The following is a 17,822-nucleotide window of genomic DNA, read 5'->3' on the forward strand; positions in this document are numbered from 1 at the left end:
CCCAATTTCAACATTTGATAATGCAATAAATATGAAATAATGGAGTTATACAAAAACTTCTAAAATTTCTGAATCGTACTGATTAAAAATAACGACCAATAAAGAAATGTAAAAAATGATAATTTATTTCTACCATTATGAATGAAATTTTTATCTCAAATGAAAGAACAGTTCAATCATTTAGGTACAATGATTTAACATTCGATAAAAATAACGTTTAACATTGCAACAACTATTCTTTAGCATCATATGTAAGTGAAAAAACTGTAATAACATTTTTAGCTTCAGCAATTTTCCACCATCTTCCAAATTTGTGTTCCTGACCGACTGCACATGCCACTTCTTCACCATCATCAGAAAACCTCAACCGATTGATAAAACCGCTCTAAAAAAAAAAGCAAAGTTCAAATTTGAGCAGGATCTTTAAAATAAATGAAAGATCTATAAAATTCGATTGAAAAATGTTAATGTTAAATATGTTTTAAACCGACTGAGAGCTAGAATTAAAATTAAGAATTAAAAAAACACTTGTCACAATTCTTTTTTTTTAAGACTATATATTCCAAATGCTAGTTTTAACTTAATTATTTACCATTATCATTCCTTGTCTTGATTTATTCAACTAATTGAAAATATTTAAAATAGACCATACTCCATCAATTACTTTTACCTTCTTTTTTTTTTTTTTTTTTAAGAAATGATCTCAACTTTTTAATAGTTCAAAATTAAGTTTTATGCTTGCACAAAAAAAAAGTAAAAATGTACTTGTTCATAAGATAAAATATTTGTTATTGATTTATAATCATCCGCAACTTTCCACAAACGAACAAATCCATCACATGAACCCGATGCAATAAGATCTGTGTATCGTCGTGCTGCAACGGACACTATCCAGTTTGCCTGATTGTCAGCACCACGACCATGTGCTTCCAATTCTGTACAAACCGGTTTTTTCTTAAATACTGACCAAATACATAAACTTCTGAAAATAGCATAAAACTAATAAAGAATTTTCCTAATAAAAAGTAAAATAACACTTATATCTTTCAGTAATTCTAATGAACCAAAATAAAACAAACATTAAAGATCGCTGATAAAATTATATCAGCTTAATTCAAATCCTAGTTTGTATGATTAATTATAAACATATATGCTTTCCTCATACAAACCAAACTTAACCATCCTGATTTTCACCACTAATCAAATTGGCATGAGAAATAATAGCACAACTAACCCATCAGCTGAACCGGACACAAAATGATCTTCATTGATAAGTGCCAAGCAATCAATGCTAAAGCAACTTGCATAACCGTTAAATATCAAATGACTATCTTCAGGTACCTTCCATAATCTCACCGTACGATCCTGAGAACCTGCAGTTATCAAACGTTCCCTGTAAATAAATATTTTGCTTTTTTTAAAACCATTAAATTAAATCAACAATGTGTTATGATTTCATTAAATTCTGAATAATTCTAAGATTTTAGGGAAAAGTTGTGAATTTTTGAAGTGCAACATACATTAAATAATGATAGAAATTGAATTTACTTTCAAATAATCTAAAACTTCATAAAAATTTGCCTTGATAAAGCGTCAATATCTACTACTGCATCAACGTGACCAAATAGCGTATCTACGTATCCTAGTTGTTCCAAATCCCATAATTTCACATATCGATCCTTGGAGCAGCTGTATAATTGCTGAGTATTTAATCGAAATACTAATCCTGCAAAATAATAAAAGATCAGTTTAATTTCGATTATGCAATTTTCGAAAATTATATATATATATATATATAAACTAAAAGTAAAAATCCAACGAATTTAAGAATATGAAGTACATAGAAGATCAGAAAATTAACTACATAAGGTAATCAAAAAACTAACCGGTTATTGCATTCATATGTCCGGTAAGATTTTTAACATGTTGCAAATTGCTGAAATTCCAAACTCGTATAATAGCATCACTACCACCAGTTACAAGATATCGATCGTTAGCTGAGATTGCAAGGCAAAATATTTGACCACGATGAAACGTGCAATTTCCTTTCACATATTTTATAGAAGCTACTATCTTTCCTTCTTCTAAATCATCTGAAAAATGACCAAATTTTCGAAGTTCGACAAAACAGACAAATTAATCGTCTAGAAAAATTAGAGTAGAAAAAAAATGAACAAATGAGCATTTCTACAGTTCATTTATATATTTGTATCTATATCGTCTTCTTTTTAATGATAAAACTTTTGCTTATCGTTATAAGCACAAAAAATTTTCTCTTCATTATCTTTTTTTAATGGCCGCACTTAACAATATATTGAAAGTTAAGATAAAGCTCAATACTTTCGGCAACATTTTACTTCAAAGGATTGCTTCTGATATTGACGGCAAATTTAAAGATGATTCAAAAATTTCCTATATTTACTGTTGAAGGCAAAGGATCAGAATATCAGTAAATCAAAAAATACGAATCGGAATCTTTGAAAATATAGTGAATTATGGTGAAATTTTTTTATCGAATAAACTTACACTTGGCTACTGTTGCATCTTTTGAGCAACTCACCACATATCTACCATCATGTGATATGACAACTGCAACGGTTGAGTACCTAGAACTTAAAATTTGGCATTACATAAATTTCAAACGACAACAAAACTCATTCAATATATATATATATATATAATTTTTTTCACTGCCTCTAGCCTTTCTATTAATTTTTTGTTCTCTTCACTTATAAGTAGCTAAAGAGGTAAAATGTGATAAAAAAGATGTTCAACATTTTCGATAACATTAACCTAATACCTTTCATTCAATCACTGTTTATTCAGTCATTCAAATTTCAATTTTTCTTCTAAACACATTTCCCAGTAAATTTCATAAAAGTAAAATATGTAAGGAACTATAACACTAACCTATGAGCTTTATACTGTATCGCCGTACCACTTAATCGTACTTCCTCTGCAACTTTTCGATGTAAAGTTGCAACTTTCGATAAAGCATCATCTCGCAAACGATGAGTAATTACTTCATTATCGTATGATTCGCCTTCTTCATTCTGCTGTTCAGCCTAAATCATTATCCTAATAAATTTGAAAGCTCTTTTACAATGAAAATATAAATTTCTATAATATACAACACATTGCTGTACCCTTAACAGTTACATCCCAGATAACTTATCTGGAATGCAATTCTATCAATTTTCAGGAATAAATACCATTAAGTCAAACAAAAAATATAATGCATCCTGTGAAAATGAACATTAATATTTATAAACTATGCACAATTCATCTTTCTAAGTTTTGTTTGAATTACATCAAAAATGCATTGTTACCAACTTACAATTAATGATTTAGATTTAAGAAACAACCAATTATGAATGAGGATAGATTTTACAACAAAACTGCATTTAATTTTGTTTATATATAACACATTTTATATGTTTGCAGACTAAAAACTCTTTTAAAGAAAAATAAATAAAATACCTGAAGATCATCCAAAAGCTGTTTTGCTTTCCGATATGCTACCTCCTGTACGTCTTCATATCTTTCCTCCTCACTTTCGTTTTCAACAAATTTGCCGTCATTATCATACAATAAATCTTCCTCATCGGAAGAAATATCCTCATTTACAAATTTTGCCTTTCGTTTTGATAACTTTGGTACAGCTAACTTTCGTTTCAACTAAATCAATAATATTATTTTGTTAATAAAAGGTAAATACTGAATAATGGGTAAAATTCATAATGTGGTTCCTTTTCTATATCCTTTTCATTTTTGTAAAAACTTCATAAAAAATTGATATAATATAAAAATAAGATTTGTGCATTATAAAACAAATGTTACATCTAATTTAAACAATTAATTACTTTCATATGTTCCTAACAACTATATTTAACAAACATAAAGTGGCATGAAAATTATGCATGAAATTAGAATTAGATTAATCTTTATTGTAAATGAAAAAAATTTTTTTCAAACAAATTACCTTATTTTTAATGTTTGTATCATTACCATGATTGGATCGATTTCTGATAAAAAATGACATTGTACCTGAAAAAAAAGATCACGTGACTGCACTATTTAATCACGTGAATACGCTACGTAATCCTATCCTAAAATTAGGATGAAACGAGAAGTAAAAATGTAAACTTCCATATTAAGAGCACGCAAACATTTCTTCAATAAATTTTCCCCAAACATTCAAACCGGTTAATATCAGTATGTTACAATCCAGTACATTTCAACATTGCACGATCCTACGCAATTGGCTTGCAGCGTACGCTGCAATCTTTGAGTGATTGTAGGAGGTCGTTTCCTTTTTCTTTTTGTTCCTATGTGAAGTGAATATAAGTAAACTTCAGTTTATATATATATATATATATATATATATATATATATATATATATACTAATGATGTAAAATTAAGGTGGAAAACGATAAAATAGTTTTACACCTGGTTGGTTTTTTCGGGGTGGAGGGGTGGGGGGGTAGGTGACCTAGCAAATTTAGTGAATGAGAGAAATTTGACCGTAAGGTTACTGTTGGTTATATGTACATGCTTAAGGTGCACCACCTTGGTCCTGGTTTTGGTGCTGGTGTTGGTTGTGGTGCCGGATATGAAACGTAAAAGCTTGCCCTTAGCTTAGTGTTAACAGTGATCACATTTCTTTGTGGGAGTAAGAGGAGAAAAAATTATTACCTATCATTACTATGGTTATAAGAGGTACCTATCATTACTACGGTTATAAAAGGTACCTATCATTACTACGGTTATAAAAGATACCTATCATTACTACGGTTATAAGAGGTACCTATCATTATTACCGTTATAAGAGGACCATCTAATTTTATATTTTTATAGGTAAATGGCCTACGGTAAGCAGTGGCATTACTGTTCCTTCTTCTTCACAGCCTTCATAAGATCATTATTATCTTCTTGTACCAAATCAAGCAAAGCGAGACTTCTATTTGAATACTTTTTAGCTATGTAAACCACTAATCTCAAATTGACTTTAATTATTCCTTACTTTGTTTCGGATTCTCGTTTATGTTTTTGTGTTCTCTTGTCTTGTTGCTTAATATTGTTCAAGGTATCAGCTATATGTTCAAAATTATCGTCTATAAACTTTACAAACTTGTTTTTAATTAAAACAAGATTGATTTTTATTGGATTTTAAAGAACTAATTTCTTCTAACGTGTATCTTAAAAGTACATCAGCATAAACTTTGAGAAAGTTTTTTCTATCAATATATATTGTATTTTTTAGCTTCAGAAATACGATTAGCTTCCTCAAGCATAATAGACCTATGTGTAATTTTGGCGACAGCAGTGTCACTTAACTTAGTTTGTAGCACTATAGATCTATTTGGTCATATAAATTTGATATTTTAGTCCACTAGAGGGATTTTTTCGTAATGTCAGTGCTTCATCTGCTAAAGTATTTATCTCATTTAGTGCAACTACGAACAGGGGCAATAAGTCGTTTTCCATTTTAAAAATAGAAGCATTTAAATTTGCTGAATTTATATCTTTATTACTATTTTCTTTCTCTTTACTAACTATCCCATCATCGTTACAATATTTGTCATCTTTGATGTCTTCAGAAACATTCTCAAAATCTTTATCATCTTCAATACTTTCTTCACTCTCTTCTTTGGATATAGCATTAAAATTGGAGTTATAAACTGCATCTAGATGTGTAATTTCTCTCAGTAACAGAGATCCACTGCTCAAATCATCCCATCATGCTTTTATCATCTTTAGTCTTACTGATATTTCAATGATTGCACGCGACATGTTATGCTTGTCAGATTACAATTTCATCTGTCCTTGATAAAAGCTTTACGGAGTTCATATCTTGTAAATAAATTCTTTACCGGGTTTCGTCTGACAGTTTATCATTTGTATCATCAAAAGTGATAAAGACACCCTTTTTAATACTTTTGGTTATAAGATCCCTGATAATCTTTTTCTTATCTTCTGATTTGTTAATAGTTGACATCATTACCCTTATAGTTTAAGATTTATTTTTTATTAGTAAATAGGCTTACAATAAGTAAGCATATGACTTTATTTTTAGCTTGTGGCTACTTATTAGATTAGGATATTAAGATTCCAAAAACAGTTGCACGAAATGATATTCAACAAGCAAGGGTATATTCTCTTCCCTGATGAGAAAAAAAGTGTGGAATAAAAGTAGAAACGTTAGCACAACAAAATTCCTCTCCAATAGAAAGCATGAACTTACTTTCGGATTTTGAACTGAACATGTTAACAAAGCATATATCTACCTAAAATTTAAAAAAAAAAAACAATTTATTGAAATTCGTTGAATTTATCAACTCTTGAACATCTTGGTACTGCTAAAAATGTTAAACTTACTAGAGACAATACCGCCAATAACGTGAAAGCTATCGGTGATTTGTTGTATACTGACTACATGCATGTCTTTTATCTTTCCGGTATTTTACTGCTTGTTACAGTCCGAAGTTTGTTTTTTTTTTTTTTTTTTATGTTTTTATTCATTCATAGAATAAAATTAACGATGATGTATTTTTATAATCAACGATGTATGTTCCTAAAAATAACACTTATATCAATATATATCATTAAAAAAGAAAAAGAAATAATACATAAAAGTATTACTCAAAAATTTATTTAAAAATGATATCATAAAAGAAACATATCGTTTTAAAAATTCATAATAATTTTTATGTAATTTACTTATTTGTAATTATAATTTGTTCATACTTATGCCAATAAAATTATAAGTTATGAAATGTTATTATTATTTCAGTGATATATTTTTAATTGATAAGAGTAAATTGAAAATGTAAAAAATGGTATTATTTTTCTAAGCATTGTAAAGCACAATATAATTAACGTAATGAATACATCAAATTCATTGCTCCATTTTAATTAAATAATTAGAAATGAAAAGTAAAAAAAAAAAAAAAAAGGATTTAAATCATAATAACGTATAATTTTTTAATAGTTATAAAGTAAATTTTTTTTATTTAAAATTATTCAAAACATTTCATTCTGTATTTTACAATAGTTTTTTGCATTTTCTTTTCTCAATAAATAGTGAAAATTTTTATTGAAAAAAATAACTTATTCTTTTAAATAAAAAATTATCATTCTTTTGGACAAAATATCTGTGAAATGGTATGATGCATATATACAATTCGTATATAAACAATAACAATTATGCTAATTAAAATTATTATCCATAAAATTGAAATTATAGTAACAATTGTCCAGAACATATTTATTTTCCAGCGTATCACATTCAGTGATCGGTGATATGATTGTGATGATATTCCAGTTCTATCACTATCGATATGATCTATACATGATTATCTATCATTTTCATTGATAATATTATATTGGAAGCCAAAAAATAGTTAATCAAAAATTTATCTTATATGAATGATTTAATTTGAGTTATAGTGATTTTTTGAGGAATGTAACAATTTGATTAATTAACTATTTGTAGACTTTCAATATAATATGCTATGTCAACACTGATAATTTATTTTTAACAAAAACTTTTTACAAATAGAAAAAAGTTAGTAATATATTCGTTTTTTTTTTTTTCAGATCATTTTTGACTTCAAATTAGGCAAATTAGAAAACTTGCATTTTCCTGATTTTTTTTAATGAAAAGATAAAAGATTAGAATCCCTCCCTCTCTCTCTCTCTCTCTGTCTCTCTCTCCCTCCCAATATTACTATTAATGCTATCATTAAAGAAGAAGGTAACATACTTGTAGTATTGATTGTTTCCTTAGATGTAACAATTGATATCTTTTGAATATTATCAATCACATTAATTTCTGATGTAATCTTTCGAATATTATTACTATTATTAATGGATAATTTAGCATAAATTGTAGCAGTGAATAATAGAAATAACTGAAATGCTAATACAACCATCTCGTGTTAATAATTTAATGAAAAAGGACAAAATTCATATTACTTCGTATCATTTACATATACTTAATTTTTACTTACACATATTTATATTATAAAATATAAAGAAATACATTTGTTATAAGACAAATACATAAGGAAATGCTTTAAAATTTAAATTTACAAATTGCATTAAATTATTGAATGAAATTGAAATCTGAAAAATTTATTAGTAATTTTAATAAGAAGGAAAAAAATCATTTGTATTTGCAAGTATATTATAAAGCAAATACATACGATAGATTTTTTTGTGTCATATAAAATACATTACAAAGTGTAAGGAAATATTTGCACATTTAAGTCCACAAATTCCATGTATTTAGTGAAATTGAAATCTAAAAATTCCAGATTTCAATTCTTAAGTACAAATTATAATTTTATCAAGTTTTAATTGACAAGCACAAATGTGTTTAAAGTGAACAGCACAACACTGAAATCAAAATTCTTAATTATGATCATATCAGCTATCTCCTGCAATACAAGATTGTACCTAATATGTAATTTTGAGCTGCAATTTTTGGTTACAATTTTTGAAACGATTCCTTGATTACGTGCCACTCTATTTTGGCATTCGTAGGCCCTTTACGTGGTGTTGGGGTGTGTTGTGGGTGTACGTGTGTTTCTTTTGTATGTGTGCGTGCGCGTGTCTCGCGTACGTGAACTTTTGTGTTGTTCGTAGTTTATAGAAAGCTGTGCTTTGTAAGAAGCGAAATAAGGTTGATTATTAGTTTGAGATATGTGAATGTAAAATGTTTGAGATATCTCAAGTTGTAGAGCACTTTTTTTTGTTAGAAAAGATTTAGCTTAAATGTTTTTGCGATTTGTTGTAATTGTTACTAGTACTTGTCACTCATTGATATAGGGGTGATTTAGAGCGATTGCTGAAGTGTGATTTTAACTCAGCGAAAGCAATTTGATAAAGGTAGGACACAATGCCGCGTGTAAAGAATGTTATGTCAAAGGTGTATAAAAGTCCGCGACGTCCATTCGAGAAGGAACGTCTTGATCAGGTCTGTGCATTTATTTCAAGAAGTCTTAGTATAATGTTTAAGAGTAAAGTACGCGTATTGGCTAATTATTTGTTCTTTGTTGCATAGTTTATATGGAAAATGTCCGTCCTGAATTAGTTTTGCACAATCATTTACTATATTCAGGAGTTGAAACTAATTGGAGAGTTCGGTTTGCGTAATAAGCGCGAAGTGTGGCGTGTGAAGTACACACTAGCAAAAATTAGAAAAGCTGCTCGGACATTGCTTACGCTTGAGGAGAAGGTTTGTTTGAAGAATTGATGTAATGGAATTTTTCAGTTGGCTTTAAAGTTCTGTTCTAATGTAAAGAGTTATTTTTCGCTGTAGTAGAACTTTACAATCAATCACTTATGTTCTTAAGGGTTAAATAGATTTAGTTTTTTCGATGATAAAGATCATCACTTGGTTTCGGTCGTTCATATTGTCATTTTAAATGCAATAACAATGTAAGCGATATTAAAATAGTTCTGGAAAAGTGGCCAGGTCATTTTTATAAATTCTTATCTTGTCTTTTGACTTATCAATGACATTTTTTCAGGATCCAAGACGTTTGTTTGAAGGTAATGCATTGTTACGACGACTTGTTCGAATTGGTGTATTAAGCGAAGATCGCATGAAGCTCGATTATGTTTTGGGTTTACGAGTTGAGGATTTCTTAGAGCGTCGTTTACAAACTCAAGTTTTCAAACTCGGTTTAGCTAAATCGATTCATCATGCTCGTGTTTTGATCAGGCAAAAGCATATTCGGTATGTTATCTGATCTTTCCTTTACACTTGTATTCTTTCATCTGATTAAAAGTTTTATGAGTATGAAGCTATTGAGGATCATTTGGTGTTTTAATGTAATAATTTTTTTTTTTGATATAATTATTACTAACTATAGTTGTTAAGACTCTTAGCAATCTTTAAATTTGAAAGTTTTTGGTGTGGTTATGATAATGGAATAGTATATATATATAAGTCTCATCTCCTTGCAAAGAATTAGCGATGTTCAGTAGATTTGTCTCATTGTAATCATGATTTTGATTATTAAAATATCTCGTTTAGCGTTCGACGTCAAATTGTCAATGTACCATCGTTTATTGTTCGCTTGGATTCACAAAAACACATTGACTTCTCATTAAAATCACCCTTCGGCGGTGGCCGTGCAGGACGAGTGAAAAGGCGTAATGCAAAGAAAGGCGTCAGTGGTGAAGATGAAGTTAGTGATGGAGAGGAATAGATGACTTCATAAAAAACACTTTTGTTTGTTATCATTTTATTATTGTCATTCTACGCGACCTTAAAATAAATGTTTTCCTGATTACAAGTTGTCAAGCTTCCCATGAATAATGTCTTATAGTAAAAGGCAGTTTACAGAATATGAAATTTAATAAAGCTACATTTCTGCTAGAGGGAATGTCCAGTTTTTTATTTTTTGAGTATATAAATAATAAAAATGAGGACAATATAGTGACTGTAGCTCAAATTGTTCAGACTTCTTAAACTAAAACTAGTGTGTTTGGTACGGTTTATTTCTCATTACATTCGTCGAGAATTGAATATTATCATATCGGCGACCGATAAATCAGGTAATTTTCACATGTTTCAAGAATTGGCGACGAAGATTGCATAAGTTGGGAATTCTTTGACGTTGAAGCTCGAAATCAGCAATTGCAAATAGTGACATCATAGATACAGGAGATTTCCCGAGACGTATACTTTGTTCGCATTCATTCTCAGCCCATGTCTATATGAATTTGAATTAAATAAGCCATTTATTTATCACTTGTTAATCTTCCTGGGAAGGTTTTAAATTGTCTTTTTTTTTTTTTTTCCGATAATTTTCTGATAATCATTATAGCAAAAAATAGCAAAATGATTAGTGTTTTTTTTTCTCTTCATTTGAAAGAAATAAAATGAAACATTAAATTATTATCGCTTCACTTTATTTGTTTATGAATTGTCATCGATGATTTATTTACCTGTGAAATGAATGAAATAATTTGTCCACTTTCTGATGCTAAATCTGTTAATTGATCAACATAATGAATATCTTTCAACATATGAGAATAATCAATCCATTTCCAAGATTTTAAATTTAAAATTCCCAATCTGAAATAATGTAACTAACATATAATAGGGAAAGAAAAAAAAAGTTTTTTTTTTTCTTTCTGAGAGAAATTGATTAATGATTTAAAATCAGAAGTTGTCAGTAATTTGTAATACACATTTAAGTTTATATAGTTTTATTTATTAAAATTTTGAAAACTATATATAGTGCTATTAAAGTTAGAAAAAAGCAATTGAGTAAATGAAAAAAAAAATATATATATATCAAATTAATTGATTATTAAAAATAATAAAAAGTATTCATTTGTGCAAATATTTTATCACTTACCTAGCATATGGTCGTAATACTAAACGATCTCTAATATAGCTAAGAAATGTTGTAAAATATAAAATTATCCTTCCAAATGTTTCCACTTCTAAATCCATACTTAAAAAAAATAATCGTACAAAGCGCATTTGCATCCATTGAAGTATGGAACAAATATGCCAACGCCAATTATTTGGTGGTGTTCGATATCGTGCAATTAAACCAATCTAAATTATTTTTTATTATTATTACAATTATTAAATGATAATATAAAATTGTTTGCAAATTTTTTGAATTAATTTTCATTCTAATTTTAGCATTATATAATAATTAATTAGCAATGTATAATTAATTATAAATTTTTTGAACTGAACTTCATTTCTATTTTGGCCATATAATAATTAGCAATTTTGTATTTTACTATCATATAATAATTAATTAGCAATATAAAATTGATTATAAATTTTTTGAATTAATTTTTATTCCAATTTTAGCATTATATAACAATTAATTAGCAATATAAAATTGATTATAAATTTTTTGAATTAATTTTTATTCCAATTTTAGCATTATATAACAATTAATTAGCAATATAAAATTGATTATAAATTTTTTGAATTAATTTTCATTTCAATTTTAGCATTTAATTACAAACACCTGTTGATTGCCATTTTGACAAATAAAACAATCAACAAGAATTGGTGTTTGTTGATATTCATCGCATGGAAAGCCACTAATTTCATCAACGATTGTATCACGTAAATACCATTTATAATTACTGCAAATTAATAATTATAAAATTTAATTAATTTATATTTTTTTTTAAAAAAAATAGAAAAGTTTTTTTTTTCCTTTTTGCTCATTAATATTCTTTTTTGTTTGTTTGTTCTATTTTCTTTTGATATAATATCAAAATTTTTGTTTTTTTATTGTAATTTCAAATTGTGAAAAAAAAAAAGAAAAATAAATTAGTTCATTCATTAAAGAAATTAAATTTTTATCGAATTATTTTTATTAGCAAAGAATTTTTTTTTTCTTTTTTTCACTATTTTTATTTTTTTTTAGCTAATTATTTCTACAAATAGTAAAATTATTTTTTACAGAAAATAATTTTTTTTTTATGAAGAAAAAAGAAAAAAGAAAAATTTTTTTTTACCTTAAATTTAAACAGCTAACATTTGTTGGTTCAATATTTAAAGTCAAACTATTTACAGTTAAAAAGCATAATTCATGATCATTACGTGAAAAAAATGGTGCTATATAATGACAAATATTTAATGATAATGTTGCATGAAGTGCAGTATTCATCTAAAAATTTTGAATTTTAAATTTACGAAAAAAAAAAAAAAAGGAAATTAATTGTGTTAATTAATTTTTAGAAAAAACACATATAATTATCTTGAAAAAAAAAGCAGAAAAAATTCATTAAAATATTGTCTTTTATTTATTTATTTTACTTATTATTTCAGTATTTAAAAAGTTATATTATCATAAGAAAATTTTATTAACATTAATTATTGTTGATATTAATTAAATATTTCAAAGAGTAGTAAGTAGTATTCAAACATAAATATTTACATCAATTTTTTTTAGAATATAATTAAAAAAAGAAGAATGAAATTTCATTTACATTATTAACATGTATAGAAACATTAATTGGTAGATTGAATTCATCCAATTCAAATGGATTTTTTGGTATAATTAATGCAACAAATTGTCCTTCTGTAAGTGACACAGTTTAGAATAGATTAATTAATTAATTAATTAATCAATTAGGAATATCAATAATAATAATTTGTTTTGAAATTTGATTATTTTTTTAAATGAAATGAATTATTTTCGTTTGTCTACAACCAGTAGTTCTTATTTTGTTTAATTTTTAATTTTTATTTATTAATTTTAATTAATATTATAATTTTGTTAAATTAGAAAATATTTCATACCAAAACGTTGTTTACTAACAATAGCGCATAATTTGTCACCAACTGCTGCTTTAATGAATGATGTTTGTGAGGTGCCATAGTGATAGCATCGATGGAATGGTGAAATCGCTATGTTCCGAGTAATCTGTTATTATTGTTATTGTTATTACTAATTATCATCATTATTATTAGTTATTATTATCATTGCTACTGCTATTATTACTAATTATCATCATTATTATTAGTTATTATTATCATTGCTACTGCTATTATTACTAATTATCATCATTATTATTAGTTATTATTATCATTGCTACTGCTATTATTACTAATTATCATCATTATTATTAGTTATTATTATCATTGCTACTGCTATTATTACTAATTATCATCATTATTATTAGTTATTATTATTATTATTATTATTATTGTCATTATTAATGTTATTTTTGTTTTTATTGCTATAAAAATTATTATTATCACTTATTATTAATTATTATTATTGTACTGTTATTATTATTATTACTATTGTCGTTATTAATGTTATTTTTGTTTTTATTGCTATAAAAATTATTATTATCACTTATTATTAATTATTATTATTGTTACTATCATTATTATTATTACTATTATTATTATTATTAATTATTATTACTAGCTATTATCATTATCACTAATATTATTATTTATCATTATTATTATTACTATTGCTATAAATATTACTATTACTAATTAATAATATTATTAATCAATTAATAAATTAATTTATTTTATTCATTTATTTATTTTTATTTTCTATTTTTATGCGAATAAAAATTTCACATTAAAAATATTTTATACATTAGTTAATAATAATATTGCTATTAATTTTATTATAAAAAAAATGAAAACTATTCCACATATTAAAAAACAGCAATTTATTTATGTTCAAGAAAAAAATTACAAAAAAAAAAAAAAAAAAAAAATTAATGGAATTAAAATTAATTAATTAATTTAAAAAAAAAATTATCCTACTTTAACAATTCGTTGTCGCAGCGTTGTTTGACGATGATTATAATCCAAAACAATTAACGTATTATTATCAATTGCATATGTATGTATAAGATAATCACCAAAATCAAATAAATCATTCAAATTTAAACTTTGACGTTTTTCCAAATTTAAATTAAAAACATCAATTTTAAATGATGTCAACCATTCCATTGGATTACGTTCCGATATTACCATTATCTGATATAAATTAATTTTTACAATTAAAAATTAAAATTTTAATTATTGTTTTTTTTTTTTTTTTAAATAGTATATAAAAGTTTAATTTTTCAAAAATAAACTAATTAATATTAGTAATTTTTACAACAAATTAATTAATTTTATCATTAATTATTGATAATTAATTGTTACTTTACACTGTTATATTACAATGAATAAAATTAATAATTTAAAATATTAAATATTAAATGTTAGCAAAAATTTAATATCAATGAAAACTATATGTTATTAAATTGTTTTTTTTTTAAATTTTTGATAACAATTTTAATCATAAATTCTTGTAAGAATTTATTACAATAAAACTTTTTTTTCTTTTCTTATCATTTTTAACTATTAATATTTATTAGAATGATTATAAAAATTAAAATTTGAATATATTTTAGTTTTTTTTTTTTTTCATTTTAAATATTTTATAATTTAATTCTTTCTTCTAAAAAATTCTTTTTTTTTTTTTTATATTAACTAACTTTTCGGCTACCAATTGTAAAGACAAATCTTCCATCCGGTGATACAGCCATTTTAACCGGATCAAGCACAAATGCTTTACGTGTTGAACGTTCTTTGAAAACCTTTAAAATATTAATTTAAAAAAAACAAAAAATAATAAAAAATAATTTTAATAGTTTAATTATTAAATGATTTATTAAATTATTTAATTTAAACTTATTTTATACATTATAATGCACTAATATTTGCAACAAAAAAAAAAAAAAGGAAATTAAAAATAAATAAATATGAAATTATTTAATTTAAAACATTAAAATTTAGCAATATTTAAAAAAAAAAAACAAAACAAATATTAAATTATTCAATTAAATAAAATTTTACATTATAGTTCTGTATTATTTAATTTAAAATTTTTACATTTAAATTATTATTATTATTATTATTACTATCAAGTTTTCTTTTTTTTTTAAAAAAAAGATTAAATACAAAATAATTTAATTTAAAATTGTAGCATAATAATTTGATAATATTTGAAAGTAACATTGAATAAATATAAAACTATTATTTAATTAAAAATTTTTACATTTAAATAATTTTTTTAAGAAAAAAGAAAGTAAATACAAACTTGCGCATAACGTTTTGATATTGTTTCCATTTTTGATGAATGCAACCATTGCCATAACATAATTAATTATAAATTTCAAAATTTATAATTAATTGTAAAATTTTTTATTCTTTTTAATTTCTTTCACTTAATTAAACTTAAACTTAGCAAAATGACATATACACCAAATCAGTATATGAATTAAAATATGAAATGATTGATTAGAAATGAAATTTTTATTTTATTCTTAAATTTTCATTTTACACTGTGTGCATGTGTGTGTGTGTGTATTGTAAATTTAAATTTAAATTTGCAAATATACAAATTTATTTTTTCAATTTTATTTATGCATATTTTTTCATTAATGCACAATGTGGAATAAATTGTTACTTTTTTTTTTTTTTTTCATTCAAATTATTAATTATTTGAGTTAAATAATTTGAAAATTTTCAAATAATAATTTAATTTTATTATTATTATTATTATTTTTAACAAATAATAATTTTTTACTTCTTCTTTTTCTCATCTTTATATCATTAATTATGATTTAATTCAAATTAATTTTGCTAATAATAAAATTAAATAATTAAATTTGTTTATTATTGTTATTAATTTTTGCTGCAATTTTAGGTATTAAAACTTTTTTTTTTTTTTTTGTTTTTTGCTTAATATTAAATTAAAAGTAAAATTTAAAAATAGAATGCAAAATTTGATGGGAAAATATGAATAAATTTTTTTTTACAATTGTAAATTATTAATGCGAAAAAACTAATTTAACGTTTATTAGTTCTAATTTTTTAATCGAAATTGCCTCATTTAAATTATTATTAATATTTAAAATCGTTTTCTTTTTATAAATTTTTTAAAAAAAAAAAAAAAAACATATAAAATTATTAATATTAAAAAAAAAAAATAAATGCAATAAATAATTATAAAAAAAAATTTTTTTCAATGAATTAAATTTGTTATACAAAATACAGAAAAAAAAAATGTAAATAAAATAAAAATTAGTTTGGAATATACGAAATCAATTAGAATTGGTAAATTTTAATTTATTTATCTTTTTTTTTTTTTATTTTATTTATTTATTAATTTTTTCATTCACTTTTTTTTTTAAAAAAATAAAAGAGTAAAAGAAATAATAATGGGAAGAAATTGAATTTCTAAAAATAACATACTAAAAAAGCAAATAATTGAAATTAAATTAAAGAAAATTTTTTAAAAAAAATTTTTTAAAAAAAAGTTAAAATTAAAGAAATTAAAAATTTTAAATTTTAAGAGCAGAAAAAAAAAAACGCAGAAATGAAAAAGGAAAATTATCAAATAAAGTATTCATATTTAAATGAAATGAAAGGAAAAAAATATATAAATGAAGTGGAAAGATGAGGAATTTCAAAGTTTATTTAATAATTCATTAATTTTAAATTAATGAATTAAAATTAAAATATCAGAAAGTTAATGCAATAATCGATTAGAAATCTCGGAATAATTAATTAATTAATATTAACAATTATAATAATAATAAAAATTAAATTCAAAAAAATTCATCAGTCATTAATTATTGATAATAATTCCTTGTTAAGAAATTAATTCAAATTTTTGCAAATTTAATTTCGAAAAAAAAAAAAAAACAAATGCATAGATGCATGCATACTTATGATTGTATTTATATTTATTAAATATTTAATTAAAAAAAAAAATTAAAATTAGATAAAATCATTAAATGAAATAAACAAATAAATGATATTATTAAAATATAAATTTTATTTTATTTCTATCCAATCAATAAAATTTTTTATTTCCGTTTTTTGTTTTTTGTTTTTTTTTATTTCACACAAATATTTGTTAACAATTAGCATTCCAACCATTTTATTCACCATTTTTTCGTTTAAATTTAATGTTTTATTCCAATCATTGCTTTATAAATAAAATAAAATAAAATAAAAACTTAATTAATTCTATTTCAATTCAAATTATTTATTTGATACAAATATTATTTACAATTATTTGATTTTTTCTTCTGTTCTTTTCCGTTCTTTTTCTATTTTTCAGTAAATTTTTAATGAAATTTTTATATTTAATTACGAAAAAAAAGTTTAAAATGTGAAATACGTAAGTGCTGAGTAAATAATACGCTGTCATTTATGTACCTTATTGTTTATTGTTTGCATTATTGTTTATTGTTTACGTCATTGTTTGTATTATATGCTTAATTGCTTACC

The 17,822-nt window shown here is 23.9% G+C and overlaps 3 protein-coding genes across 4 annotated transcripts; 1 reads left to right on the forward strand and 2 right to left on the reverse strand.

The window, feature by feature from the left end:
* Positions 1-232: 232 nt before the first annotated feature.
* On the reverse strand, positions 233-4,042 carry Bm5499 (the record flags this gene model as incomplete). 2 transcript variants are annotated; one of them, XM_043077976.1, is made up of 9 exons in its annotated part: positions 233-385; positions 766-982; positions 1,235-1,393; positions 1,582-1,726; positions 1,887-2,093; positions 2,527-2,606; positions 2,911-3,065; positions 3,481-3,678; positions 3,983-4,042. In XM_043077976.1, 9 exons carry the CDS (start codon positions 4,040-4,042, stop codon positions 233-235), a joined length of 1,374 nt encoding a protein of 457 aa, XP_042933910.1. The 2 variants fall into 2 exon arrangements, with proteins under 2 accessions (XP_042933910.1, XP_042933911.1); XM_043077977.1 differs by having other exon boundaries at positions 2,527-2,612.
* A 4,861-nt stretch (positions 4,043-8,903) lies between these two features.
* Bma-rps-9 (40S ribosomal protein S9, putative) lies at positions 8,904-10,221 on the forward strand (the record flags this gene model as incomplete). Its single annotated transcript, XM_001894443.2, has 4 exons — positions 8,904-8,981; positions 9,126-9,242; positions 9,538-9,746; positions 10,047-10,221. The coding sequence occupies 4 exons, from the start codon at positions 8,904-8,906 to the stop codon at positions 10,219-10,221; spliced, it is 579 nt and encodes a 192-aa protein (XP_001894478.1).
* A 345-nt stretch (positions 10,222-10,566) lies between these two features.
* On the reverse strand, positions 10,567-15,681 carry Bm8535 (Uncharacterized protein; the record flags this gene model as incomplete). The annotated part of the gene is made up of 10 exons (XM_043077978.1): positions 10,567-10,728; positions 10,964-11,093; positions 11,380-11,585; positions 12,016-12,136; positions 12,515-12,666; positions 12,989-13,080; positions 13,302-13,425; positions 14,295-14,510; positions 15,017-15,118; positions 15,622-15,681. 10 exons carry the CDS (start codon positions 15,679-15,681, stop codon positions 10,567-10,569), a joined length of 1,365 nt encoding a protein of 454 aa, XP_042933912.1.
* Between the last annotated feature and the right edge of the window lie 2,141 nt (positions 15,682-17,822).

Source organism: Brugia malayi, assembly GCF_000002995.4.
Source record: "Brugia malayi strain FR3 genome assembly, contig: Bm_v4_Chr2_contig_001, whole genome shotgun sequence".
NCBI classification, from domain to species: domain Eukaryota; kingdom Metazoa; phylum Nematoda; class Chromadorea; order Rhabditida; family Onchocercidae; genus Brugia; species Brugia malayi.